Here is a 26513-nt window from a genome sequence, read left to right on the forward strand (position 1 = left end):
CAACCAGGCCTGTGTGCCACGTGGCAGCAGCTGCTTGGCCCCCCACCCCCTTATCTGCCCCCGCCCCATGGGCCCCGGCACCGCCATGGACGGCCGGCTCCTGCCAGCGCTGCTGCTGCTGCTCGGGGCCTCAGGCCTGTGGGGACAGGGGCCAGGGCCCGAGGGTCCCTTGGAGGAGCCCCCTGAGGAGGAGCCCCCCAAGAAGGAGCCCCCGGAGGAGGATGGGATCTTGGTGCTGAGCCGGCAGACCCTTGGCCTGGCCTTGCGGGAGCACCCTGCCCTGCTGGTGGAGTTCTGTGAGTGCTTGGGGCCGGTGGGGCTGGGAGATCCGCAGGGGCCACCTGGGGGGTTCTACCCCCCCATGCCAGGGCCACTCGCCCCCACCGTGCTCCTGGAGCTCTGTCAGAAGATACCTGAGGCACAGCCTTGGGGCTGAGCTGGGCCTGGGGGTCCAGCCTCACAGTGGTGAAGGGCACAGGTGCAGGGGAGACCCACGGTCATTGTCCTTCTACAAACTCTTCCGTAAAGGGCCAGCCAGCATTCAGGCTTGCACATTCTTCTGGGTTTTTACAAGCTTTTCACACGTGAGAGCCATTCTTAGCCGGCAGGCCTCAACAGGCAGATGGCCGGGAGCTGGCCTCAGGGGGCGGCAACGGAAAATTCCTCCTAAATTCCCTGTCAGGACAGTACTGACCACTGCCTCCCCAAGCTGGGAGCCTTGAGGAGGCTGGTCTCCGGTACTTGGGCTCCATGTGGCCAAGGCTCAGGTGGGCCCCTGATGAGGAAAGTGTGGACAGGACATGCTTGCTCCCTGCTGGGCCTGACTGGCCCCAAGGTCGGCCAGCTCTGGCCGGGCGGGAGCAGGGGCTGCGGCTGGGGCCATGGAGGCCTGGGGCACTCATGGCCCTGTCCCCCAGACGCCCCATGGTGTGGGCACTGCAAAGCACTGGCCCCTGAGTACAGCAAGGCGGCTGCCCTGCTGGCAGCAGAGTCGGCCAAAGTCAGGCTGGCTAAGGTGGACGGGCCCGCGGAGCCAGAGCTGGCCGAGGAGTTTGCGGTGACAGAGTACCCCACACTCAAGTTCTTCCGTGATGGGAACCACACGCACCCGGAGGAGTACACTGGTGCGGGGAGTGGGCATGGGCGGGTGGGCGGGTGGCAGGGCTGGCCCAGGCTGAGGGGAATCTCTGCAGGCCCCTGGGAGGCCGAGGGCATTGCTGAGTGGCTGAGGCGGCGGGTGGGGCCCAGTGCCACGAGGCTGGAGGATGAGGAGGGCGCCCAAGCGCTGATAGATGCCCGGGATGTGGTGGTCATTGGCTTCTTCCAGGTGAGCTGGTAGCACGGGGGCCGGGCCTGGGAGCAGGGTCTGTGAGGCCAGTCGGCCTCATAGGCTCGGGCCCCTTAGGACCTGCAGGACAAGGATGTGGCTACCTTCCTGGCCCTGGCCCAGGATGTCCTGGACATGAGCTTTGGCCTCACCAACCAGCCTCAGCTCTTTCAGAAGTTCGGCCTCACCAAGGACACCGTGGTCCTCTTCAAAAAGGTGGGTCACGCTCCGAGTCAGGGCGGAAGTGGGGGTCAGAGTCAGGGCGATGGCTCCTGCTGACCCACTCGGCGTTGTCCAGTATGACGAGGGGCGGGCAGACTTCCCAGTGGATGAGGAGCTGGGCCTGGACCAAGAGGATCTGTCACGCTTCCTCCTCACGCACAGCATGCACCTGGTCACGGAGTTCAACAGCCAGGTGAGTGGGGCCGGAGGGCAGGTGCGGGTGGGAGCGGCAGATGGAAGGCGAGCACGGGAGCAGCCCACGAGCGCCACTTGCCCCCACAGACGTCCCATAAGATCTTTGCAGCCAGGATCCTTAACCACTTGCTGCTGTTCGTCAACCAGACGCTGGCCCCCCACCGGGAGCTGCTGGCGGGCTTCCGGGAGGCGGCTCCCGGCTTCCGGGGGCAGGTACTGGCTCGGCCCATGGGTGGGGGGTGAGGTGGCAGTGGGGAGGTGGGGGGCCCACGCGGACTCCCTGCTGGCAGGTGCTGTTTGTGGTGGTGGACGTGGGCGCCAGCAACGACCACGTGCTCCAGTACTTCGGCCTCAAGGCCGAGGAGGCCCCCACCCTACGCTTCATCAACATTGAGACCACCAAGAAGTACATGCCTGCAGACAGGGGGCCAGTCACCGCCACCTCGGTTGCAGACTTCTGCCGCGCAGTCCTGGGTGGGGAGGTCAAGGTCCGCTGCTGGACTGCCCAGTTGGGGGGAGGGGGTGGGAGCAGCGGCTCTTGGGAGAGACCCCCAATAAAGCACCTGGCCGGTTCTCCCAGCCTTATCACTTGAGCCAGGAGGTCCCCCCCGACTGGGACCAGCGGCCAGTCAAGACCCTCGTGGGCAAGAATTTCGAGCAGGTGGCTTTTGATGAAACCAAGAACGTGTTTATCAAGTTCTGTGAGTGCAGAGGGCAGTGGGCTAGTGGGCAGCAGGGACCCTGCTGGCTGTGCTGATGTCCCCCTGTCCTAGATGCCCCGTGGAGCACCCACTGCAAAGAGATGGCCCCGGCCTGGGAGGCACTGGCTGAGAAGTACAGGGACCACGAGGACATCGTCATCGCCGAGCTGGATGCCACGGCCAACGAGCTGGAGGCCCTCCCTGTGCACGGCTTCCCCACCCTCAAGTACTTCCCGGCGGGGCCTGGTCGGAAGGTGAGGCAGGACCCCATCCTTGGTCTGGGCTCAGTCTAGGCTCTTCAGACCTCGGCTGGAGATGCGGCGTGGCCTCGGAGGGCTGGCCTTAGACCCTGGACGGTGTGTCCCCCAGACCCGCCCGTCTTTCCTCAGGTGATTGAATACAAAGGCACCAGGGACCTGGAGACCTTCTCCAAGTTTCTGGACAGCGGGGGGGAGCTGCCTGCAGAGGAGCCCACGGAGGTGCCCGGAGCCCCCTTCCCGGTGGGTGTCTCTGTCCCAAGGCTCCAGGTCTCTGGACAAGTCCTCTGGACGCGTGGCTGTGACATGGGCTGGGCTGGGCTGAGGGTGCAGCTTCCAGCTGGGTCTCTATGACTCTTTCCAGGAGATGCTAGAAAACACCACGGAGCCCAAGGACGAGCTGTAGTTGCACCGCTGTCAGCGCCCACCCGGGGAGCCGTGTCCCTTGGTGCCCATGGAAGCTGTGGGCTGTGAATAAAGAGCTCTGGTCCTGGACTGTGTGTGTGGTTCCTGAGCAAGGCAGGCCCCCTGGCCCTTGGTTTGGGCCCAATCTCAGCCTCCTGGGTCCTTCACATCTTGGATGGAAGATGGGTCCCTGGCTCAGGCCTGAGGCTCCACTGGGGCAGGAAGGGGGAGCATGGCATTGCTGCCAGCTTCAGGCCCACTCTCTCTCCCAAGCTCTGCTAGCGTTGCTCCATGGCCCCCGCTCCCCACCACAGAGGCTGGCCTGACTTCCTTTGGTGGCTGGGAGACAGGGCACACATCCCAGGAGCCAGCTGAGGGGCATTCCCACCAGCCATGTTGGACAGGTGCAGTCCACAGCCAGGCAAGATTCAAAAATGGTTTTATTTCATTATTATCCAAGTACCTTTGAAAAGATAATTGTACAAGTCAGCGCATGAAAAACGGGCTTGGGGCAGCCCCTCCCCGCTGGCCCAGGCCTGAGAAATGTACATATTTACATGGGCCCTTAGGAGGAAGGGGCCCGGGACCCGCTGAGCCCATGCTTGGGCCTCGGTGCTGACGTCACCGGGTCCACACAGTGAGGCAAGAGACAAGCTGTGTTGAAGGCACTCGGTGACATGTACAATGGACAGAGGCCCCACGGGGCCCCCTGCACCCCGGCTCTGGGACAGGCCTGACCAGGGCAGGCCATGGCGGGCGAGTCCCGGAAGGAGAAGCAGAGCCTGTGGGGTGAGCGCCGGGGGCGTCTGCGGTTAGCAGCAGGGGGCTGTGGGGGAGGGTCTCAAGGCGGCCCCATGGTGGGCTCCCTGCTGGGTGGGCTCTTGAGTGTCCTGCAGAGGAGTGGGTGGAAGCCTGTGGGACCCCAGAGGGACCCCTGCCCTCCTGGACACAGATGGACCAAAGGGGTGGCGACTGTGAGGTGGGCAGCACCCGGCCTTCCGCCAGCAGCCGCATGTCTGCCACGCTCTCGCGACCCGGCACAGGCCCTCGTGGTGCGCAGCGCGGAGGCCAGGCCCGCCCGTCAGTCCACCTTCTCCACCTTGCCGATGACCTTCTCCTCGAAGACGGGCAGCACTGCCCCATCCTCACGCACCTCCTCGAACACCACGCCGCATTCGAACTCGTCGCTCACCTTCTTGAAGTAGTATCTGCGGGCGGGAGGGGCGGTGAGGGCGGCAGCGTCCGGCAGTTTGGCAGCCGCCCCCGACACCTCCTGCAGGGCACACGAGGCGGTTCTGCCCGGTGCCTGAGTGCCAGTGCTGGACACGTGCGGTGACCACATGCAGGGTCCCTGCCCCGGCCTCTAGGTGCTGTGGGGGAGGAGTGGGTGGGCGTGGGGTTTCTGTCCTCTTCACTGTGCTAAAGCGCCTGCACTCGGCCCAGGGCCCTTCCAGTGGCCACAGCAACCCACCCAGGCAGGCCCACCGTGGGCTGACCCCAGCCGAGACCCCATGGGCCCCACCCAACCTACAGAGCCCAACGAGGAGCGTGCAGGAGCTGGTCTCAGGCCGGCAGGGCTGGGCAGCCCAGGGCAGACCTGCAGAGGATGGTTAGGAGGCTGAGACGAGGCCGACTGAGGTCACACCAGCACGGGGACCAACAGACCCTCCAGACCCCTTGCTCGGCCTGGAGCCCTCAGCCACCTGAGACCACCCATGCCCCACCCGTCGCGGGGCTCACGCCGACAGCCCGTGGCCAGACAGGTGGAGGCAAGGATTCAACGAGGCGTGAGCACACAGCACTGTCTCCTGAGCTGACCCCACCAATGCCTCTCACCTGTAGTTGCCTTTCTTGGTCAGCAGCTCCTTGAACTGGCCCAGGGTGACCGCACGGCCCCTCACCAGGGTCCGGTAGGGGATGGGCTCCCCACAGAAATAGTAGGCCACAACGATGCTGTCGCACGACTGGGCACTCCCACCACCTGCCTTCCTCTGCGATTTTGTCCTGGGGGGTGGAGAAGCAGCGGTGACTGCTGGGCCCCAGGCCCCCCAGTAAACGACAGAGCAGGGCCTGCAGGGTAGGCTGTGCCATGCTCAGAAGTGCCACACATCCACAGGCCCTGACGCCCGCCCCACCCACATAGCCACATCCAGCCCCGGGGGGCTCACCCCGCGTGGTGCCTCAGCCCAGGTTTCCAGTCCTGCGCCAGCCACGTGCCCTGACCCACGCGGACAGCAGCTCGTCGCCTGCCCACCAATTGTCTGACCGGCGCCTCGGCCTGCCCACCACCCACTGCGAGGCCCTGGTCTCACTGTGGCTTGAACTGCCTGGCGGGCAGCACCCACTACCCAGACCACGTGAAGTTAGGCGAGCAGGCTTCTCAGAGCTGGAACCCACAGCGGATGCCTCTGCTGGGCTGCATGAGACAGCCAGGCCACGGAACCCGCCACAGCCACCGCCTCGAGGCTGGGCTAAACTGCTCGTGTCCTAATAAGGCCTACAGCCCCAAACTTCAGAAACACCTAAGGCCAGGGACTGGACGAATAGAATAGAACTGTGACGGATCCTGACACGGATCTGCCTCATGGCAGAGAGCTTGTCACAAGACCATAAGCAGCAGCCAGCCACACTTCCAGAGAGCGCTGAGGCAAGCAGCGCCTCCTGCCCAGGCTGAGGCAGCACCCGTCTCCTCCAGCGTCCTGTCCTGTAACCGCTCCAGAGCTGCGCAGGTGGAGCCTGGCACAGCCCTTGCCCTGGCCAGCTGGGCATGTCAGTGTCACGTCAGGAAGGCCACCTGAGCTCACAGCAGGCTCTACTCTCCCTGGGGACCCCCCCCGCCCCGGTGCTCCTGGGCACAGAGCCGGCGGTCACCTCAGCTGTGTGGCCATCCACTGCCTGAGCCAGGCTCCCAGAGCCCGCTTCCCTTCCCTCAGTCCTGCGACCTCAAGCCCAGGCTGTCCTAGGAGCCCAGCTGGGGTTCCTGTGGGGTCCATTCTCTACAGAAGGGACGCTGAGGCCCTGCTTCTCCAGGGGCCACTGGAGGAGTGACCTATGGGGAGGCCGTGAGCCCCTCAGCACACTCAGCCGGGTGTGATGAAGTACTGTCTGGGGTCAGCCCGGCAAGGCTGAGGTGGGGGCCCCTTCCTTCTTCTCTGTCTTGAGCAGAAGTGCAGGGACAGGGTGGCCAGCACTGTCTACATACGGCCCTTGGCTCCCCAGCGCCCAGCCTGGCCTGCACATGCCCAGGGAGCCGACCCGCAGGTGCCTGTGGTCCACGTGAGAACAGAGCCCGCTTGCTGTGCACAAGTGCCCGGGGCTGACGCTTCCGGTCAGCAGTGCCAGGGGAGTCAGGGCTGCAGCCCTGAACCCATCGATCCGGGCAGGTTGCTGACCAGCGAGTCCCAAGGCCTGGTAGGGACGTGAGGCCAGAGTGCGGGAGGCGAGTGGACCTCCTCTCTGGCCCGTTGGTCACTTGTCACCACGTGGACAGTCAGACGGTTCCTTTGACAGAGATACACTTGCAGACCCAGCTCTTCAGGTGCAGTGCCCGAGCTCCCATCGCGGGCACAGCTGCGCCACTGCAGCACCTGGCCGGAGGCGCGGTATGGCTGGGCGGTACCGGGAAGACCCGGGGGGAGCGCACGTACTCTGTCTCGGAGAGCTCCAGGTCGGACACCGCTGGCACCACGCTCAGCACGGGCGTGCACGCTGGCCTGACACAGGAGCGCCCCCGCTGGATGACCTCCTGCACATACCTAGGGAACAACGGCGTCAGTGAGCCGCATGGGCCTGGGCAGGGCCTCCAGCAGCGGTTGGCGGTGACCACAGGAGACCAGCGGGAAGACGGAGCAGGGGCTCCCAAGACGCTCTGTCACCACAGACGAGGCTCCCACTGTGTGCAGCGGACAGGACACCAAAGCCCTCCTTGGGTTGTGGAGCCGGGTGGGAGGATCAGGACTCCATCAGGATGAGTCGAGAGGCCGACGCTGCTTCCATCCATCCAGGGTTCCCAGACCCTCATCTGGGCAGAGCCTCAGGCACCGGGAACATGCTGGGTCCTGTCACTTCATGCACACTCAGAGGAGCCTTCGCCTTCCGAGAGGAACTGCCCTGGCCTCCTCCCTGGGGTGCAGCTCTTCCTACTCAGCACTCAACACAGACCTGGGCTCTGGAGCGCGGCCACTGCTCCGTCTGAAGGGGACTCCCTGCCTGGCAACTCCTCTCCCAGTGGCCTTCCACCCCGGGGGCAATGCTCTGTGGCCCTGACACAACTTCTACTTTCACCGGCCTGGGTGGAGGTCACCCCACGAGGAGGGCCCAACTCTCTGGTCTGTAGCCATTTACAAAAGGCCCACGTGCCCTAGACTGACCACTGTGGAGGTGCCAGAGCCACCTGTGTGGCTCAGCTCAGCGTCACCAGCCAGACATGACATGCCGCTGGGCAGGGCCTGTGAGTACTCACAGGAAGAACAGACAGTGGGCAGCAAGGGTGATGGGCCAGGAAGCCCCTGCAGGGGGTCCTCACGGCAGGGAGGGTGTCCACACGCCCCGGCCCCCACGGTGGCCCCACTGCTGCCCCGCTGGCCTCCAGCTTACAGGCTAGCACCAGGCAAGGCCGCCTGCACAGCCTGTTCCCCGGCTCTATGCTGACGAACGAGATCACGGGGTGTGAGACAGCTAGGCGTAAACATGGTCACCTTCAGTGACCCAGGGGACACATGCGGGCTTCCAGCTATGCCCAAGACGGACGCTGGGCAGGGTCTGCACCCTGACGCCAGCTTCCCCAGAGCAGCACGGACCCAAACACAGTGAGGCCAGACCCCAGATGCCCAGCTGACCGAGGGCAATGGGAGCCAGTAACATCCAAGAAAAACAGTGGCTGCAGTTTGATGACCACACTCCCCAGATTTCCAGGCCCCTCAGAGACCCTGATCCACCTGGGAATCCTGATGGGTCAGCAGGCCTGGGAAAGTGACCTCAAAGGCCCAGCTGCAAGGATCCAGCCTGGAGGGACGACCTGTCCCCCATAAAGGGGAGGCCTTCCTGCCCCTCTGGGGCCACCCTGGCCCTGAAGGCCAAGGAGGGCACAGTGAGGAGGGCTGTGGGGCTGGGGCCTTTCCAGGAGAAGAGTTTACACCCACCCACATCTCAGCACCGACGTCCTGCCTGCACGTGACATCGGGGCTCCCCTCCGTGTAGCTGTGAACCACATGTTCCGGGCCCCCTTCGTGGAGGCAGCTGGGAGCCCCCAGGACCGCCCCCTCCTGGCTCAGCCAGCACAGCAGCCAATGGTCATCTGACTGTGACCTCCAGCAGTCCCAAGGTAAGGGCGAGTGAGCGCATGCGCAGGGCAGTTGCGACACAGGAAGGGCTCCCCCTCCCTCCCCAGAGGGACAGTGTGATGACCACCTGCCCTCCCAGCCCTCGGCCACACAGCGGGAGGCCCTGCTCTCCCGAGGTCCCGTACCTCTGCCTCGAGGGCGCCTTGCTGGCCCTCTTCTCCTCCTCCTCCAGGCGTCGGCGGGCCTCCTCCAGCTGCGTCAGAGGGTTGGGGGCCGGGTTGGGTGGCATCGTGGGGTCCTGGATGAAGAGATGCGAGGGCTGCACGGAGGTCCGGAGCTGGGCGCTGACCCAGGGGTGCACGGCCCCGGGGCGCTCGATGGACAAGGGCCGGGAGCTCTCGTGGGCCTGCTGCTTTTTTGCCCCGGACGACCTGTGGGGCCAGAGAACAAGGTGAGCAGTGCCCACGCCCGCCACGGCCCCCTGCACCTCGAACGTATGGTCCTTCCTGGAAACTTGTGTATTGAAATATAAATCACATCCTATGTGAATACTTTTCTTTTCTGCTTCCCCATGAAAACTTCTTTTAAAGAAGTTTTCAGTGTTACTGAAAAGTATTTTGATATTAAAATAAGTGCTCTTTGTGAAAAACCTGAAACAGTCAGGAAATTCAAAGAAAAAATAAATGTAATTCAGAAACAGCCACTCTCGGTATATTCAGTGTATTTCCTTCTCCATTAAAAACACTTGACACAGGAACTTCCCTGGTGGCACAGTGGTTAGGAATCCGCCTGCCAATGCAGGGTACATGGGTTCGAGCCCTGGTCCAGGAAGATCCCACATGCCGTGGAGCAACTAAGCCCATGAGCCACAACTACTGAAGCCCCCGTGTCCTAGAGCCCGTGCTCCACAACAAGAGAAGCCTATGGCAACAAGAAGCCCGTGCACTGCAACAAAGAGTAGCCCCTGCTCGCTGCAACTAGAGAAAGCCTCTGCGCAGCAATGAAGAACCAATGCAGCCCAATATAAATAAGTTAAAAAGAAAAACAAAAATACTTGACATAATTAGCATAATTCTGAACACGTGATCTTTCCTGAGTTCCCCCTCCACGTAACATCACGCTCCCCATCATCAGACACTGAGAACGTGCTTTACATCTGTGTGACCTGCCGTCACTCAATCACCGAATGGAATTCGAGTGAAAACATCTGCCTCTCTCAGCTAGGCTGGAGGCCTCAGAAAGGGGGGCTTAGCCTCAGGAGCAAAAAGGAGGGAATCCCAAGAAGGGGGCCCTGGGGGGAGTGGGTTGACCCAGTGCCCTTGTGATGCCAGAACTGCCCAGGGAATGTACCCCAGGGGGAGGTGGACTCCTCCTAAAAAGTCCCACAAGGCCGGCCACAGGGAGACCTCACCCCGTCCCCCTACCCCTCACTCCCTGGCCCCACCTTCCCCCCATTCTCCCCTCTACAGGTATCACCTCCCCTGGCCCCACAGATCCCAAGAAGTGCTGGTGGAGATGCTGCAGCATCAGCATTTGATAGAACCTGCAGCCCAGCCAGAGGGCAGGAGCCTTCCAAACCCAGGAGGCTGTTTCTAGACTCTTACTCTTTACCCACAGAAGCCCTCCAACCCTCCATTTGGGGTTGGGGGAGTGGCCAAGGACAGAGCCAGTCCTTGTGAAAGTCGCAAAAGAGAGAAATCCAGAGAAGCCAAAAATCCGCCCCCACCAGAGCAAGAGAGGGCCTCCCAGAGAGGCCCCCCCACCAGGTCAGGCTCTGTGACTGCAAAGGGTCTGCACACTGGCAGGGGGCTTGTTCCAAGGTTACGCGGACACAAGACACAGGGACCCCGTGTCGCCAATGACCTGCCTCACTGCCTCACACACACCACTCGGCCCTTCCCAGGAATGCCCAGGAACGGCGAGGGCCCGGGAAGTCCACCCATGGGCCGACCCCACCAGCCCCAGGACCCCCGCCCAGCCCTGTCCCCACCACAAAGGGGACAGGGGTGACACTGAGACCGACACAGAGCTCAGAGGGACATAGACCAGATGAGAACTGCCCCCGGCAGCTGGAGGACAAGCAGGTTAGGCCCATACGGTTCCTCGTGCAGGCCCTGTCTTAGCTCCTTCTCACAGGAGGGCAGCCACGTGGCAGGAGGCCCCTCCCCGGTGGGGCGGGGGGGGGCTGCAGCAACTTCAGACTGACCCCACCAGTGGGCACTCCTGCCCAGGACAATGAAGCTCATTGGCGACCCCCACCCCATCACAGGGTCCACACAGGAAGGTGTGGACCTCTGGACCTAATTCCAAGGAATTCCTGCTTCCGTGGCATGTGGCTTGCACTAAGACCAGCTGCTCGGGATGCTGGCAGAGGGGCGCTAAAGGCTGGCGGGGTGGCTCTGGACGCCTGTGCCCACAACTGCACAGGGCCCACGCCCACACACGGCTTCTCACCCGTGGCCAGCCTTCCGGTGCCTGCTGATCTCCTTCTCGCCCTCGATGATCCACTGCATGATTTTCTGGTTCTTCTCTGTGTCCTCAGAGGGGCCTGGCGCCTCCACGCTGGCGCTCTTCCCCAACTCGGCCTTCTTGGAGTTTCTTTTGGAGGTCATGCTTGCCTTCCCACTGCAAGAGCAAGACCCAGGTCACCTGCTACTTCAGCTGGCCTGATGCTGGACAGCTGGCCCAGACCCTCATGGCTATGGGAGGGTGGCCTGGAAGGGCCCCTCCCTGAACGTGGGGCCTCTGCCCTGGCTCTGCGGGCATGAGTGGGGTTGTTTTGGTGGACTCTATGGTGGGAAGGAAAGGAAGGAAGGCGTCCGGGCAGCATGGGCCGGGAGGGTTGGAGCCAAGGTGGCGGCATCCAGGGCCCGGCCACCCTTCCTCACCCAGACACTACTCTCCGAAACGGGTGCATCTGACCTGACCATGCTTCAAGGCTGGAGCTCCAGCGGCCAGTGCACCCAGGTGCCTGCTGTCTCTGACCCTGATTTAATGACTTTTAAAGGGGAATCCTGGATTGAAGGCTGAACAGAGGCCACAGGAGATACGGCCTCTCGCCTTGACCCCTTTTTCCTGGAGACACACACAGCCTCACTGACACAGATGCAGAAAGAGGGAACCGCTGCAAACACTCACCTGTAGGCCAGGCTGTCACTGGTGGTGGGGGCGGCGCCCATGCTCTCCACGTGGCTTCGGGGCTTGGCCGCGTGGCCATGCAGCTCTGGGCCCCACGCGAAGCTGCTCTGGACCCGGCGGGAGGCCTCGGCCTCGGCAGGCTCCTTGGGCCTAGCTGAGCTATGGTGGCCGTGGTGGTGGCCGTGTCTGTGGAGGTGCAGGCCAGCTGTGTCCAGCTTTGCCCCCGACTTGGGCATGTGCTTTCCATGCCCGGGCACTGTGCCCCCTAGCGCCCCCATCTTGGGCATGTGCGCACTGTCCGGGGAGCGGTGGCCAGGCCCCGGTGACTGGCAGCCCGGTGTCCTCATGACTCGCTGCACATGCTCGTCCAGGATGCTCTCGGGGTTCTCCTCGTGTGCGTCCCGCAGCCCCACACAGCTCACATCCGCGTAGCGGGGTGGGAAGTGGTGCCAGGCCGGGGCTGAAGGCAGCTTATGACTGGCCCCTGGGGGGCCAGAGGACACATCACCATCCTCACCTTCTTCCTCCTGTGAGGACAAGGCCATACGTTACCTCTTGGCACTGGCCGCACTGCGGAAACCTCACGCTTGGGGAGACAAATCACAAGCAAGCAAAGGCCAGGAGCCCCAAGCCCGGGATGAGCAGGTGAGGTGCTGGAGGGGCCGCCCGACCCAGAGCGGCCCCCAGAGCCCCTCCTGTCCCTGCTGAGTCCCAAGCAAGCGTGGCTGGGCTTTGGGCAGTCTGCGCGGCAAGAGGTTGCAGACGGATGGAGGCTGGGCTCACCACCCGAGTGTGGTGGGTACGTGGTGAGGAGGGGCACAATGCCAGTGCCGCGGAGACCACCGGGAATCCTGGCACTGGTTCTACTTTCTTTTATGCTTATCAATAAAAATTTTCTTTTTTTTTTCAGTTGAGTTTTCCTATTCTTCAATCTTACTGTCATATTTTCCATCATATTTTCAAAGGGAATGTTGCCCTTGTACAGAAGAGCTCTTGGTTTTTGCTTATCTTGTTATTGGTGTCTTAATAAATTCTGACATTAAACTAATAGAACTTCCTTTGACTCTCTGAGAATTACCATAACCACATCTATAAACATAAATATTCAATCACTTTAATTCCAGAAGATACTAGTCACATTTATTTTCTCGTCTTATTGATTTGTCCAAACCAGAATGCTGAGTATGTCTGGTCATAACTGAGAAAATGGGCGACTAAGCCACCCTGCACTTTAACACAAAAAACCTCCGGGAGTTCACAAAACTCACCACTGCAAAAGTACCTAAATGTCATTCGGACATGCCGTCAGCTGTGGGCACTGCAACTCAGGATGGAAAATGGTACTGAAGAGGACAGACAGGGAGAGAGGGATGGATGGAGGGGGAGCACACACCCTGTGGGCACAGATGGGAGCTGCCCTGGCAGAGCCTCAGACCCCTGGGCTCCTGAGCCCCATCCTGTGTCCCCATCCCGACCCCTGTGCTTTGCAGGGATGAAGGGCTGGGAGACTCCTCGCCAAGTCTTCCCCAGGGCACTGCAGTGTTGACACTATTCACCTAGGGCAGCAGAGAGCAAGAGGGAACCTCCAAATTCCTACGGATCTGACATCTAGTTTTTCTTAATAGCTCTGCATGTGCAGAAATTCAATTTTAGAGTTCTATAATATTGATATTATAGATTTACGTAACCATTCAGCTGCTAGTATTCGTTTTCTTTTTTTTTTTTTTTTGCGGTACGCAAGCCTCTCACTGCTGTGGCCTCTCCCGTTGCGGAGCACAGGCTCCGGACGCGCAGGCTCAGCGGCCATGGCTCACGGGCCCAGCTGCTCTGCGGCACGTGGGAATCCCCCGGACCGGGGCACGAACCCATGTCCCCTGCATCGGCAGGTGGAATCCTAACCACTGCGCCACCAGGGAAGCCCGTTTTATTTTGTTTTTATTTTCCAAGTTTTACAATGAAAATAAGTTATTAAAAAATCTGTAGTGGGACCTCCCTGGAGGTCCAGTGGTTAGGACTTGGCGCTTTCACTGCGGGATCCTGGGTTCGATCCCTGGTTGGGGAACTAAGATCCCACAAGCTGCGCAGCACAGCCAAAAATAAAAATACTGTAGTTATTCCTCTTAAATAAGGACTCTCTCACTTATAGCATGATTCATATAGCTTACAAAGTCACACGGAGTAAGAGACTCAAGACCACACTGCCAGCTGCTGGGCAGGGTGCCACACCCCTGGGGACAGAGGGATGCCTGTGGGAGCAGACCAATCGGAGCAGCCGTGTGCCTAAGAACGTGATCCTGAGGCTGGGCACCAATGGCCAACGGCCACTGCAAGTGGCAGCCTGCCTGAGCTTGAGGCCCTGTGCCCGCCGACCAGTTCCTGAACTGACACTAGACATTCGTTTGGACACTTTCTGTTAAATCAGAGAACACCGTTCGGTCCAGCCCCTCCCGTGAGAGCTCATGGGCTCCAGGCACAGCCACCAAGTGCCTGCCAGGGAGGCCACAAAGAGAAAGAGTCTCAGACTCAGACGTCAGAAAAGCACACTCAGTACCTAGAGCTGCAGCTGCCTGTAGGATGTCTCGCCCAGAATGCTGACCTGCCAGGACCACAAGCACACGCAGCCCCTGAGCCAAGACTGAAAACTTAACAGAACGATTACGAAAGCTCAAGTCCGCAATGAAAAGGTGGTGAATTCTCACTTTCTTAAACTTCTTTCACGGAACGTTACACACGTTATGTCCTAAGCACGTTGGTTTTAAGAGCTGTTAACAGCGACGTGCTCGGGGCTGCCTCACAGAGAGGTAGTGCCGTGGAAATGCTGCTGGCCGAGGAAGATGCGGCCTCGTCACACGCGTGACCCGGGGCCAAGCTCCTGCCGAAGCACCTGCACTCCACGGGAACTCTGATCTGTGTTTGTTTTTGTTGTTGTTATTTTTTAACATCTTTATTGGAGTATAATTGCTTTACAATGGTGTGTTAGTTTCTGCTTTATAACAAAGTGAATCAGTTATACATATACATATGTTCCCGTATCTCTTCCCTCTTGCATCTCCCTCCCTCCCACCCTCCCTATGCCACCCGTCTAGGTGGTCACAAAGCACCGAGCTGATCTCCCTGTGCTATGCGGCTACTTCCCACAAGCTATATACCTTACGTTTGGTAGTGTATATATGTCCATGCCATTCTCTCACTTTGTCACAGCTTACCCTTCCCCTTCCCTCGTGTTTGTTTTTTCAGAGTGGGGTCGCAGGAGGCGGAAACCATGCCCCTAACTGTCCCTTCAGCTCCTCCACAGGCCTCATGGCCTTAACGAGAGCAGCTCAGCCAACTCAAGCCCTGACCCCAGCCCTGCTGGCCACTCCCTCCCAAGCAGTGAGACCAAGTCACGGGAGCCGGCAGGGTGGGTGCCTGTCGGGTGACCTCGGGGGCCACGCAAGGATAGCTGGTCAGCTCAGGGGAAGCCCTCAGGCCACACCTTCTCTGCTGTGAGGGCCGTGCGGTTGCCATGCGGGCGGAAGAGGAGAGCGAGGGCTGAGCAGGCTCCCTGAGGCTCCTCGCAGCACAGCCCCGCCCGCCAGCGTCTCACTCTCAGGGCTGCCTTCTGGTGCTGTGAGGGGTCCCAGGTTCTGACACGCTATGGGAAACCTGCCTGCTGTCTCCCCACGGGGGAAGATGGGGGAGCCAGGCCCCCTGTTTCAGGGCTGGGCATCACTGGGAGCTCTGGAGCTGGGTGCAGGCGGAGGAGAGGGGACCGCCAGGTGTGACCACGTGCCAGGCCCCATGTCCACCCTGATGGCAGTGCCTCCAGACTGTTGTACACATGGCCCACCCGGGGAACATGGAACTGAAACAGCAGGGCCCTCCCAAGGGTTCTGATGGGGTCCAGCGAGGGCTCAGGTCCTGTATATTAAATAGGAAGATCGGGTGGAGAAACAACTCCTTCAGGAAATGTCACTTTTTTTTTTTTTTTTTTTTTTTTTGTGGTACGCGGGCCTCTCACTGCTGTGGCCTCTCCCGTTGCGGAGCACAGGCTCCGGACGCGCAGGCTCCGGACGCGCAGGCTCAGCGGCCATGGCCCACGGGCCCAGCCGCCCCGCGGCATGCGGGACCCTCCCAGACTGGGGCACGAACCCGTGTCCCCTGCATCGGCAGGCGGACCCCCAACCACTGCGCCACCAGGGAAGCCCGAAATGTCACATTTTTGAGTTTCAGGTATTGGGCAAAATATCGAGAAGAGAATAGATTTCTGCTCTAAGAGAAAAAGCAAAGGCCTGTGGGACACAGCACTGAGGCCCATGAAGTCCAGGGGGACTGGGCACAGAGAGGGCGTGTGAGGGGCACGCCTGTCACCAGCACCTCTGCACGGAGGCCCTGAATGTGTGGAAACGAGTCTAGTAGAATGACATGCCCAGGGCAACAAAAGCAAGGTATCTCTGGCAGTTATGGGCAGAAAAGTATTAAAGCAAATAAATTACAAATATTATGAAACTTCTTAGCCTCCGAAGTTCCATCAAACAAGGCTGCAGGTCAGAAAACAAGACAAAACAGAGCCTGTGTCCAGACCTAAAAGCCACTCTACACTCGGAAGTGACAAGTGGGAGCCTCCTGCCCCTCCTGCCCATGTGAGGGCATCTCAGCTCCGCGTGGCAGGGAGGGCACTGAGCAGGATGCAGGCCAGGCCTGGGTCCGGGAGCAGGTGTCATGGGAGAGCTGCCCATAAGCCCCCAAGTCGGGGCGGAGCATGATCCAGCGGGGCGGGGAGGTGCTGGGGGGCCCTGGTGGGAGCAGCTCAGGGCCTGAAGGCCCCCTAAACTCTACTGAGTGTGGTCACACACCTCGGAGACCCGGCGTGGCACCCCGCCATGGGACCCACTCACCATCCGGACGCGCTTCAGCCGCTCCTCCAGCTTCTCCTCAGCCTCCCGCGTCCGCTGCACAGCCTCCAGGCGGTGGATGAGCTCTGCGGCAAACTTCTGGGGCTCCACACGGACTTCCTTTGGCATTCGGTACGTGCGCTGCAAGGAGACGCCGCTGGTGAGCCGTGTGTGCAGTGTGGAGCTGCTCCGCGCCCGGGTGGCCCTGCCACGCCGCAGGTGAGGAGAGAACATGGGGCCTGCATTTTATCCAAATGCAGAGACCATTTCTCCCCCACCCAGAGCTGACCCAGCAGTGAGAACGAGCAGACACCACCGCTTCCCGCCTCGCATGACCCTGGATGGAGACACTGAGCAGGCCGGGAGCTGCGTCCCCGGGACAAAGGCCACCCCAGCGCCCTCAGCCCAGGGGCGCCTACCCCGAGAGCTTCTGGCCCGTCCCAGAGAAGCGCTTCTCGTGACTGCCCAGGCTGGGACCCAGGGCAGCTGGGGCCGTGGCAGAGGCGTGGCAGGAGAGCTACAGCTGCGAAGACCAGTGAGGACAGGATGAGCCCACGGGCCGCCAGAAGGGCTGGCCGCTCCCTGCAGCGCCCGCCCTGCACACAAGGGGGCAGCAGTGCCCGGCACTCAGGTGTGCGTGGACCAGGCTCTGGGCTCTGATGTTGGGATGAGGGACACAAAACTTTGGGTACAGGGAAGAGTCAAGGGAGAGGTGGGATGACAGACGGCTCTTCCTTTCAGAGAACATAATTCCGCGATGCAGTTTACAACAATACACTGGATAGCTTTTTCTTTTGCGGGGGTGGGGAGTAGCTAGCTTTAATGTGAAATAATTTCAAATCCAAAACAATTGCAAGAAGAGTACGAAGAACTCCTGTGCACCCTCACCTGGACCCCAGCCCACTGCCACCTGCCACACTTGCTGTCACTTTCTCCCCTAGACACAGACACGCACACACTTTCCTGAGCCAGCAGAGAACACTCTGCACGGGTGACGCCTGCTAACTCCCATACACTTTAGAATGTATTTAACAAAAACCAAGGACAATCTTGTACCTAGCTACAGACCAATTATGAAAAAAAAAATCCTGATACAATATTCTTATCTAATCACAGATCTTATTCCAATTTCACCAGCTGTCCCAATAAACGTCCTCTATAGCAAAACATGTTTTAAAAATCTAAGCCACTGAGGTCTAAGTGAGGGAGGGATGGGAGCGGCAGGAGTGCTGCATGAGGAGGCTGGTGAGGGGGAGGGGAGACCCAAGGGAGGGAGGGCCTGGAAGGGCCTGGCGACAGGGTGGCGCACAGGGGCCCTCTCTGACCTCTGGGTCGACAGTGGCTATGTAGAACCCTGGCGTCCAGACAGAAGCAGGCGAGGCGGGAAGCCGTGGGATAGGGGTGGGAGCCTGGGTGGAGCTGGTGCCCACACAGCCCTCCCACCAGGGGGCTCTGGACATGGTCTGGATCTGCACACCCATTCCTCATCTACAAGACAGGAGTGAGAACAGTTCCTGGTTCCTCAGAAACATGTAAAACTAGGGAAGAATGTCACATGAAGGGCTCAGAAACAAGCCACTGAGGCTGACGCTGACCACGACAGGCTCGAAGAGGCCTGGACACAGGCCAATGCTTCAGAGGCGGAGAAGTTGGTGCCAAGGGCCAGGCAGTGCCCAACACCAGGCAGAGGTCTGTCCTGGAGCCAAGGAGGCCATGCCCAAGAAGGGCAGTCAGGGTGCCCAGCACTTCTAGAAGGTCCTGAGAGAAAGTGGGCGTGGATGATGAGCCCCAGACGACTGGGCGGTGGGATGGCCAAGAGGTCGGGCCCTGGAAGGAGTCCTCAAGAGCGGGCGTTGGGACAGACCATAGGGACCTGAGGGCAGCCTGGCCCCACCAAGCCGGCTGGTCAGAGGCCAGAGGCAGGAGAGCCGGGGCAGGGAGCGCTGAGCCAAGAGTGCTGTGACACCAGCACGACATCCAGATGGTGAGAGTGCACGGTTCTGACCGCACAAGAGCAGAAGGAAAAAGCTCTTGACGAGATCCAGCGAGTCCATTCTGGAAAACAGCCTCCAAGCTGTGCAGCTGTGACTCCGAAAATAGGAAAGCTGTCAGAAGTTACAATGATTATCAGATTCATGGAAGAACGGTAACCTCTCCAGCTTTGAAGAAATAAAAAAAAACCCACAAAGGAAAATATTTCAAGTAAATAAAAATGTGAAACTTCTGAGGAATTTAAAAGGCCAACAAAGAAAGAAGAGGTTCCTCCCTCAGCCTTAAGGATCTCAGGACCAGACACTTCACATGTGGAGGGCCACAGGCTCCCCCACACGCTGGCACCTCTCTCCCACGACACAGTCACCCACATGCGTCCCCTCCACTGGCCTCCCCAAACCCCCGTGCGTCTCGCAGCGAGGAGCACTGAACGCAGTAGACCCCCCGAAAAATGGCAACTCCCAAAAAAGACGTGCAACGGCAACAAGAGCCCTAGCTCCCTGGACCCACCTCCGCCCACCACCCAGCGTCCGGTCCGACAATCAAACAAATGTGCACGGGCTCCCGGGGCACCAGCCACAGAAGACACGTCGCTGGCGAACAGAGGCGCGAAGCAGCGTTCTCTTCCCGTTGGCGGCGAAGGTGTCCACGTGAGTCGTGGTAGATGAGGCTGAAGTCTCTTCACCTTGAACCTCAAACCACATCACTGAACAAAACTCGGCTGCACCTTCTGCCCCGAGCACATGGCCTGGCTGAGCACAGCTGCCAACCAGCCCCCGACTAGCCCTTGCCCTGGCAGGGACTCCGCTCCCCGCGTGCAGACAGCCACACCCCAGGGAGGACTCCCCCGACTGCAGGCCACTCATGGTGTTTCTCCTCTCACCCCCAATTACCCGGCACGGCCGTTCTCTTGAATCTGGGCTCAAGGTGCAGGGCCAGGAAACACAGACCCTCAGGATGCAGGATTGCCTGCCAAGGGCCTTCTGGGACCCAAGGGCACCGCTGTTCTGATTCTGGAAGCTGCTCGGGCGGCACATGGGCTCTGGGCCACCCTGTCCTCTCCGCCCCTCTCAGTGCTGCACGCAGACAACCCGCCCCCGTGCTACTCCGGCTCTTTCTGTAGGTTTTGTCTAACACTTTGCTTAATTTTTCAAATTAAAAAATTTTTATTTTGGAAAAAATCTTAAACTTGCAGACAAGTTGCAAGAACAACACAAAGAACGTTTTTTCTGGATCTGACAGCAGACGGCGTGCTTCCTACACGCAGGGACTCTCCCACACGAGCACCTCCAGTCCCAACCCGCCTCCCTGGGCTCACCCTGGAGGGTGCGGTGGCCTCAGCTGGGTCCACATGGGATTTTCATGACCCCGTGACCTATGAGAGTTAAAGAGCAGTTCTTGTGCAGGACGGCCCTCGGCTCAGGCTATGTCCTCGCAGGGGTAGCTCTGACGTCCTGTCGCGGATGCAGGAGCCCAGGCAGGTCCTTTCGCAAAGCAGCTTTCTCCCCCGGGAGTATGTGGTCTGTGAGGGCACACTGGGGACGATGCTGACACCCTGCTCCTCAACGGGCTCGACCGCCCCGTCACGTCAGCATCCACGCACAGACCCCACTCCACGGCACTGACTGTGACCCCTTCCATGTCCCCTCGCACCCCTATTTTCTGGGACACAAGATGCTGGGCACCTCCTCTGTGCCCCTGCCCAGCCTGGTCCAAAGAGCAGAGAGGACACGTGTGGCCACGGCCTCGGCTCAGGCCCAGGCTGCTCCAGACACGAGCCAGCTCAGCGCTCCCCAGGAGGCTGCCCACAGGCAGGCACACGCATGCGCACACCCATACATGTACACATACACGTGCACACACAGCCCTCAGAGCGTCTTCCACTTGTCCCTAAGCAGACACCATCGGTGCCTGGTTCAGGCGCATCTGTGCCAAGGGGTAGCTGGGAGGTGACAAAATGCCCTCTTCTCAACCATATCACTTTTCTTATTTGGACATTAAAGCATCTATAGAAAAGTGAAAAGACTCTAACCAAGGAATCCTGATGGAGGGCAGATGTGTGCAACAATCCTGAGACGCATCTGCTTTCCCTGCACAGAAACCGCCAGGAAGACACGAGTCACTGTGGGTGCACCAACGCGATGAGACCACATCTTCCCTGCAAGGTCTTTCCCGCTCCAAGTCAACGCGTCCAAACGAGGACAGCTAATCCCTCCCATCATCAGCAAAGGAACTCTCTGCCCAGCCCCACCCTGCACTGGGCTCTCTGAGGGTCCCCAGTGCCCACGATCAGGAGAACCACTATCACCTTGTTATTTTTATCCAAGAGGTGAAGTTGAGGCAGCTTTGAAGTCAGGATGCCCCACAGTTCAGCCACAGGCGGCTGATGCCTTGTTTCATCCCGAACAAAGCAGTGCTCATGGGTGCTCAGGACGGGGGCACTGCCACGCTGTCCCACAGAGCTGCCGGCCGCCAGTCTGGCCAGGCCTGGGCATCGAGCCAGTGACAGGCTCCGAGCGGTTCTCCCACCTCCAGGAGAAGCACCTCACTTAACACGATGGGAAAGGCTGTGAGGAGGGCAGTCCCTGCTCATCTGTACCGACTGTGCGGGCACTGCCCCCTCCAGCCACAGGGCGAGAATGCGTGTGACCGTGTGCCGTGCCTGGACCTGAGCTGAGCTCCTAGGAAGCCAGGCCAGTGCCACAGCAGCCTGGTCAGAGTGGAGAGAACGGGTGGACACGGGTCCAGGAGGGCAGGTGAGCCCCAAACTCGGAGACGGGGAGGGCGAGGGCTGTGCAGACGAACTTACAGGAATGTGAGGTAGAGGCACGCGCCCGTTGACCTGGACGCTCTCCTGCATCTCCCGGCGGTGCTGCTTGCGGATCCTGTAAGGTGGGACTCCATCCCTGTCCAGGAGAGAGAGACAGTCCAGCATGAGCACAAATAGAATGGCTCAACCAAATTCAGCTGAGCTGGCTTTATCTAGAGCAGGGCCAACACAGCCTATTTTTCTGAGGTGTGATGGGCTAAGAATGACTTTTACATTTTTAAAGCAGAGGAGGAACATGGGACAGAGACTATTCGTGATCCTTTATGGAGAATGTGTGCTGACCCCTGCTTTACTGCCCAGGCAGGATATGGTGTGCCTACCTGGAAGGGGTGCTCTAAATGAACTGGAAACATTGGAGCGCTGCAAAATGGGTGGCCAAGACAATCTAGATACCGTTGAAAGAGATTTCCAAGGTTCCTATATTCTGCTTTCTTCCAAGGTAAATTGGTAATGCAGTGTAATCTCTCTGTCAAATGCTCAAATTAGTTTCCTTGATGTAAATTTTAGTTATAAACCCTTTTGAAGATTAAGATAAAAATAAAAATTAAATTACATACTGTTGGGACTTCCCTGGTGGTGCAGTGGATAAGACTCCACACTCCCAATGCAGGGGGTCTGGGTTTGATCCCTGGTCAGGGAACTAGTTCGCACATGCATGCCGCAACTAACAGTTCACATGCCACAACTAAGGAGACCATGTGCCGCAACTAAGGAGTCCTGGAGCTGCAATTAAGGAGCCCACCTGCTGCAACTAACACCTGGAGCAACCAAATACATAAATTTTTTAAAAATTACATACTGTCTTTAAAATAACGAAGCACTTATTCAAGAGAAGTAGCAGATCCAACACATGGCTCACTGCACACATGCTGTCCCTTAAGAACTCGGCAGCTCTCTCCTGCCATTTGAAAGCTACTCCGGGGAGCACAGTGGCCAACAGGAGCCTTCTCTGGTCCCCGCTTCTGTCTCTGAAGGACTCTGTGGCGTGCTGCCACCTCCAACAGCTCGAAGAGATGGCCCTCCCAATCGTCTGCTACTGAAAGACTCTAGCCTCCCAGTTGTCCGGCAGGTGCAGTGAACGTCTGTGCCAGCGATCCTAACCCCCTGCATCCTGCTCAAGCACTGCCCACAGGGTAAGTACTGCCAGAGCAGTGCTGTTTTCACTGGACACCAGGATGTGAACACGCAGCCATGACAATTCTGATCTCACTGCATCGACTGCTGGAGCGCCTAGCGAAGGCGCCAAGCACACAGCACTCGGTGTGTCCTGGCCCCATCCCGGGCAGACACACAACCACAGCTCTGTGGCTTTGCGGGCAGGCAGGGCTGCACCCCAGGCTGGGTGGAAAGGGTACACTTAGGTTCAGAGCAGGGCAGAGAGAGGCTGTGGTGTGCCCGGGTGTCCCTGGCTGTCAGGGTCCCAGGCGGTGCCACAGTGCAGATGGCTCAGCAGTCCAGCGGGGCCAGGCTGCTCCAGGGGACAGGCATCAGTGAAGAAGAGCGTCAAGTACATCTGAACGCCCTCACATGTCCCAGGGCTTGTTCAGGTGTCCCAAGCCACCAACTTGTCTGTCTCTCATGTACTCTGACAGGGCACCTAAAATCCATATGCTTCTGAAGATCAGGCACCATCCTCAGAATCTATGCCCGAAGTCAATGGACTAGGAAGCACTTCACCAGGTGGAGGCGACCCTGAGTTGCCATCAGAAATAATTTAGATGAAACACACGATCCTATTTTTTGCCCCATATACATTCAAATATCTGCCACAATTTTACATTCCTAATTCTCAACTATGCCTACATTTCTGAGTCTCAGTGTAAACCAAGATGAAGAGAACATCAGGGAAAAACATATTTAAAAATTTTTAGATCTTCCCTTTAGCAAACACGTGTCCTTTTCTTGGAGAGAATTAAGAGACTAATTGTCATTGCAGTAACTGAGTTCTGGGGAAGAGGAAAACAGATCTCGTGCTGTCAGCTGCTCCCGGGGGTCTGAAGGGCTGCAGTTCGTTGGAACCCTTTTATGTGATACTTTATATTCATGGAAGGTAGTGTTTGAAACCCCAGTAATTTCAAATAAGTTGTTAAAAACATGTCAGCATTTTATATTAAAGATTCAAGACAAAGGAGAAGGTAATGATGAATGAGAAGTGCCCCACAGAGGCTCAACCTGACGGGATGACGCCTCCACCGTGTGGTCACCAAAGGGGAAAAGAAAGGGTGCCAGACGCACACAGCACGGGGCTGCAGGAACCTGCTCAGAGACCCGACCCGTCAGCGGCCTGACCCCCCATCCCGTCCAGCGGGATGCAGCGTGGAAAGCAGCACAAAGCACATACCGAGAAAACAGCCCACAGAGCAAGACCTCAAAGTGGAAAGGCCTGCTCACGTACAAAGACGAGCTCGGCAGCCTTTTCCTCTTTATTTAAACCTATCTGACCTCTAGACCCTAGCTAGGGCGGGGGCAGAGTCCCCATGACCCGCTGAGAGCAGCCAGGGCCACAACCCCACGTGCTCTCGTGGGAACAGGACACCTGCGGATGCGGCCACGGGCCCACACCTGCTGGCTTCACAGCCAAAGGCTGCCTCCCGCCCTGGGCCTGGGCCTGGCCAGAACCTTCCCCTCGGTGGCGGTCAGATGGTAAACGGCATATGACTGAAAGCTGGGCGAGCCTGACACTCATGCGTGGTGAAGTCAGGGCCCCACGTGACCCAAGCAGGCAGACAAGCAACACCCTGATGTGACATGGGCATGTCTGACACAATCAGACTTCTGACGCACGCCTGGGTCCCCAAAGCCACCTGCTGAACCAAAGAGAAAGGTATCAGAAACAAGCACTTTCCCCCAAGGGAGGGTTTTCCCTGGAGAGGACGATGAAGGAAGCTGTCACCATCAAGTGACACAGAGGCTCAATGTGGCTCCTGTGGCCCCTGGTGGCCATCCCTGAGCTGTCGGGCACAGGGGGCCAGTACAGAACCACGCTGAGGGGACGACAAGCACTGCTGAGCAGGTGAGACGGCTTCCAGATTAAAGGAGCGTGAGCGCAGAGCAGGATGGACTGGAGACGCCCTTGGGGACGGCCCGCCTTGGCCGCGCCTCCGACATGAATACCAGAGAGACCCAGAACCTGGGGCGCCAGCCCAGGCAGCTCTGAGGCTTTCCCTCTTCCAAAGGTTCCAGCAGCCTCGGCCTGCAGGGAAGCAACTACAACAAACCTTGGCTCCAGTTTGTTTGAGGATTTCTAGCGACACTCCCTGCAATGCAGATGCACTGACACCCCACTGGTGAGGGCCCCAAAACAGCTTCTGGGGAGATGGGCCTGGCTGCCCCTTAGGGGCTGCTCTCCCAGGCAGGGGCACTTACACGCTGCTGTCGGTGAGGGACAGGCTGTCAGCATCGCTGGACAGGCTCTGCTGCTCACTGTCGTTGGCGCTGGTGGCTGGGGCGAGGGCATAGCCGGAGTTGACGTAGTAGGGGTTGACGGGCTCCCGCCAGGATCCATACCTGCCAACAAAGAGGCACGTTAGCAGCTGCCGGACAATGTCCTCGTGCATTAATCCACATTTTCAGAATCATCTGATATCCCAATATGTCAACTACAGATGCAAACAATTCAGAAGACGGAGCAGAAAGGGCTGGCGTCTCCACCCTGCCTCCCACCCCGCTGCCCTTCTCAGGGAGATGGGCATCTCCCCCATCTCCCCTCCACATGAGGCAGACGTGTAAGTGAGCACACGCAGCGTTATCTGGGTTGGCATTTCTATGCACATAACTGGAAACGGGGCACGGCCGCTCTGCTCTCCCTGCTCCTACAGAGCGCTGCCCGCAGACTCGCTAATCAGCCGCAAAGCCACCCGACCCTGTGGGCACAGCCGCAGCACCAGTGCCACGGCCCCCTCAAGAGGGTCACGGAGTGGGCCAGGACTCCCGTGCACTGAGAACTGCCACAGGACGGATGAGGGGGATGGCGGGTGAAGGGACCTGTGGGTTTAACAGTGGCTGTCTCGCTGCCTCCCTACCCCGGGCCACTTCCTCCCAGGAGCAGTCCAGCACTCCCTGGGTGGGACCCAACACCACTTGTCACGTGAATAGCCAGAAACTGACACCTGGGTTTAGTCTGCATTTCCCTGGTTGGTGGTCAGGCTGGAGGTTTGGGTGTCACTTAAATTCCCTCCTCTTTAAATTACCTGTTCATAGCTCTGTCCATTTTCTATTAGACTGTTTGTGAGTTTCTTAGTGATTTACAGATGCCTTTAAATATTCTTACTATTAACCTCTGGTTATATACGGGAAAAATATTTTCTCCCTAAATGTCACTTTTTAACATTGTTTATGTTGATCTTGATATTACAAAAGTTTTTTATTTCTGTGAAATCAGATTTACCAATCTTTCCCTTTATAGACTTTTCTGTATCTTACATAGGCCAGCTTTCCTCATTCAAAGATTACAAATATATTCTTCTGTTTTTCCTCAAATGTTTCAATAGTTGTTTTTTTTAAATTTAGATCTCTACCTGAAATATGTGTGTGTAAAATCTACCTACTCCCTTGCATCAAAATGGAGAGCGAGCCGTTAGCATTAAGTACTGCACAATCCACCTTGTTCTGAATACTTTCACACCTAACTCCCCAAACACATGCATCGATTTCTGGAGTCTATCCTGCTCTGCTCAACCCACGATGGCCCCACCGGCCCTTCGCTGCCGCTCTCCACACTGCCTCCTCTTCCCAGAGCCTCCCTGGAAGCAACGCTGGTCAGTCCCCGCGGGTTGCGAGGGCTACGACGTGCTGGGGGCCCATCGAGCCCGTGCAAACGCCCCTGGCTCCAGCCTCGCTCTGGTCAGGGCGCTCGTGAACGGCAGCTGCGCTGACTCCAGGGACATGGTAGGAGTCACCTCGTCCCCTGGACTTGTGTCCTCGATGCGGGAGGAGAAGGGACCACAACGCTTCTAAGTTGACGGAGCCTCGTGTGGACGCCCACCACCGGAAGAACAGAACCTCTGGAAGCCCTGGTTTGTGCTGTGCCCACACTCAGGAAAAGGCACTTTAACGAGACGGCAGGACCAGGCACCTTTCCATCCTGGACACCTGTCATGCAGCACACGTGGGCCAGGCCGGGCAGCGCAGCTGGAGAGGAGCGGCCCACCTCCCCAGGGGCCACAAGCACAAACAGTGCAGCCACGGCACCCCACCTGTTCTGCCACTGAGGCCACAGCAGTGGATGGTGATGTGGCACACAACTCGCCCGCCAGCTCAGGATCAGGTGCTCATCATCCCCACACCACAG

General features: G+C 58.9%; 2 protein-coding genes across 3 annotated transcripts in view; one reads left to right on the forward strand and one right to left on the reverse strand.

Moving 5' to 3' along the window:
- Positions 1 to 70: 70 nt before the first annotated feature.
- PDIA2 (protein disulfide isomerase family A member 2) lies at positions 71 to 3056 on the forward strand (the record flags this gene model as incomplete). The annotated part of the gene is made up of 10 exons (XM_079718969.1): positions 71 to 296; positions 918 to 1124; positions 1194 to 1327; positions 1406 to 1543; positions 1626 to 1742; positions 1832 to 1957; positions 2035 to 2232; positions 2325 to 2445; positions 2518 to 2699; positions 2835 to 3056. The coding sequence occupies exons 1-10, from the start codon at positions 86 to 88 to the stop codon at positions 3054 to 3056; spliced, it is 1656 nt and encodes a 551-aa protein (XP_079575095.1). The 5' UTR covers positions 71 to 85.
- A 473-nt stretch (positions 3057 to 3529) lies between these two features.
- The window catches only part of AXIN1 (axin 1), a gene marked incomplete at its 5' end in the record, with an annotated part of 55279 nt that continues 32295 nt past the window's right edge, over positions 3530 to 26513 (reverse strand). Inside the window, 9 exons of one of the 2 annotated variants that reach the window (XM_079718438.1) lie at positions 3530 to 4315; positions 4944 to 5111; positions 6755 to 6862; positions 8575 to 8820; positions 10844 to 11014; positions 11528 to 12054; positions 16405 to 16542; positions 21203 to 21299; positions 24590 to 24730. In XM_079718438.1, the coding sequence (XP_079574564.1) occupies positions 4189 to 4315; positions 4944 to 5111; positions 6755 to 6862; positions 8575 to 8820; positions 10844 to 11014; positions 11528 to 12054; positions 16405 to 16542; positions 21203 to 21299; positions 24590 to 24730 (1723 nt within the window). In that variant the 3' untranslated portion in view covers positions 3530 to 4188. The remainder of the gene's footprint in view (positions 4316 to 4943; positions 5112 to 6754; positions 6863 to 8574; positions 8821 to 10843; positions 11015 to 11527; positions 12055 to 16404; positions 16543 to 21202; positions 21300 to 24589; positions 24731 to 26513) is intronic. The other variant, XM_079718437.1, reaches the window with a different exon arrangement.

This window comes from Hyperoodon ampullatus, assembly GCF_949752795.1.
Source record: "Hyperoodon ampullatus genome assembly, chromosome: 14".
Lineage (NCBI taxonomy): Eukaryota > Metazoa > Chordata > Mammalia > Artiodactyla > Ziphiidae > Hyperoodon > Hyperoodon ampullatus.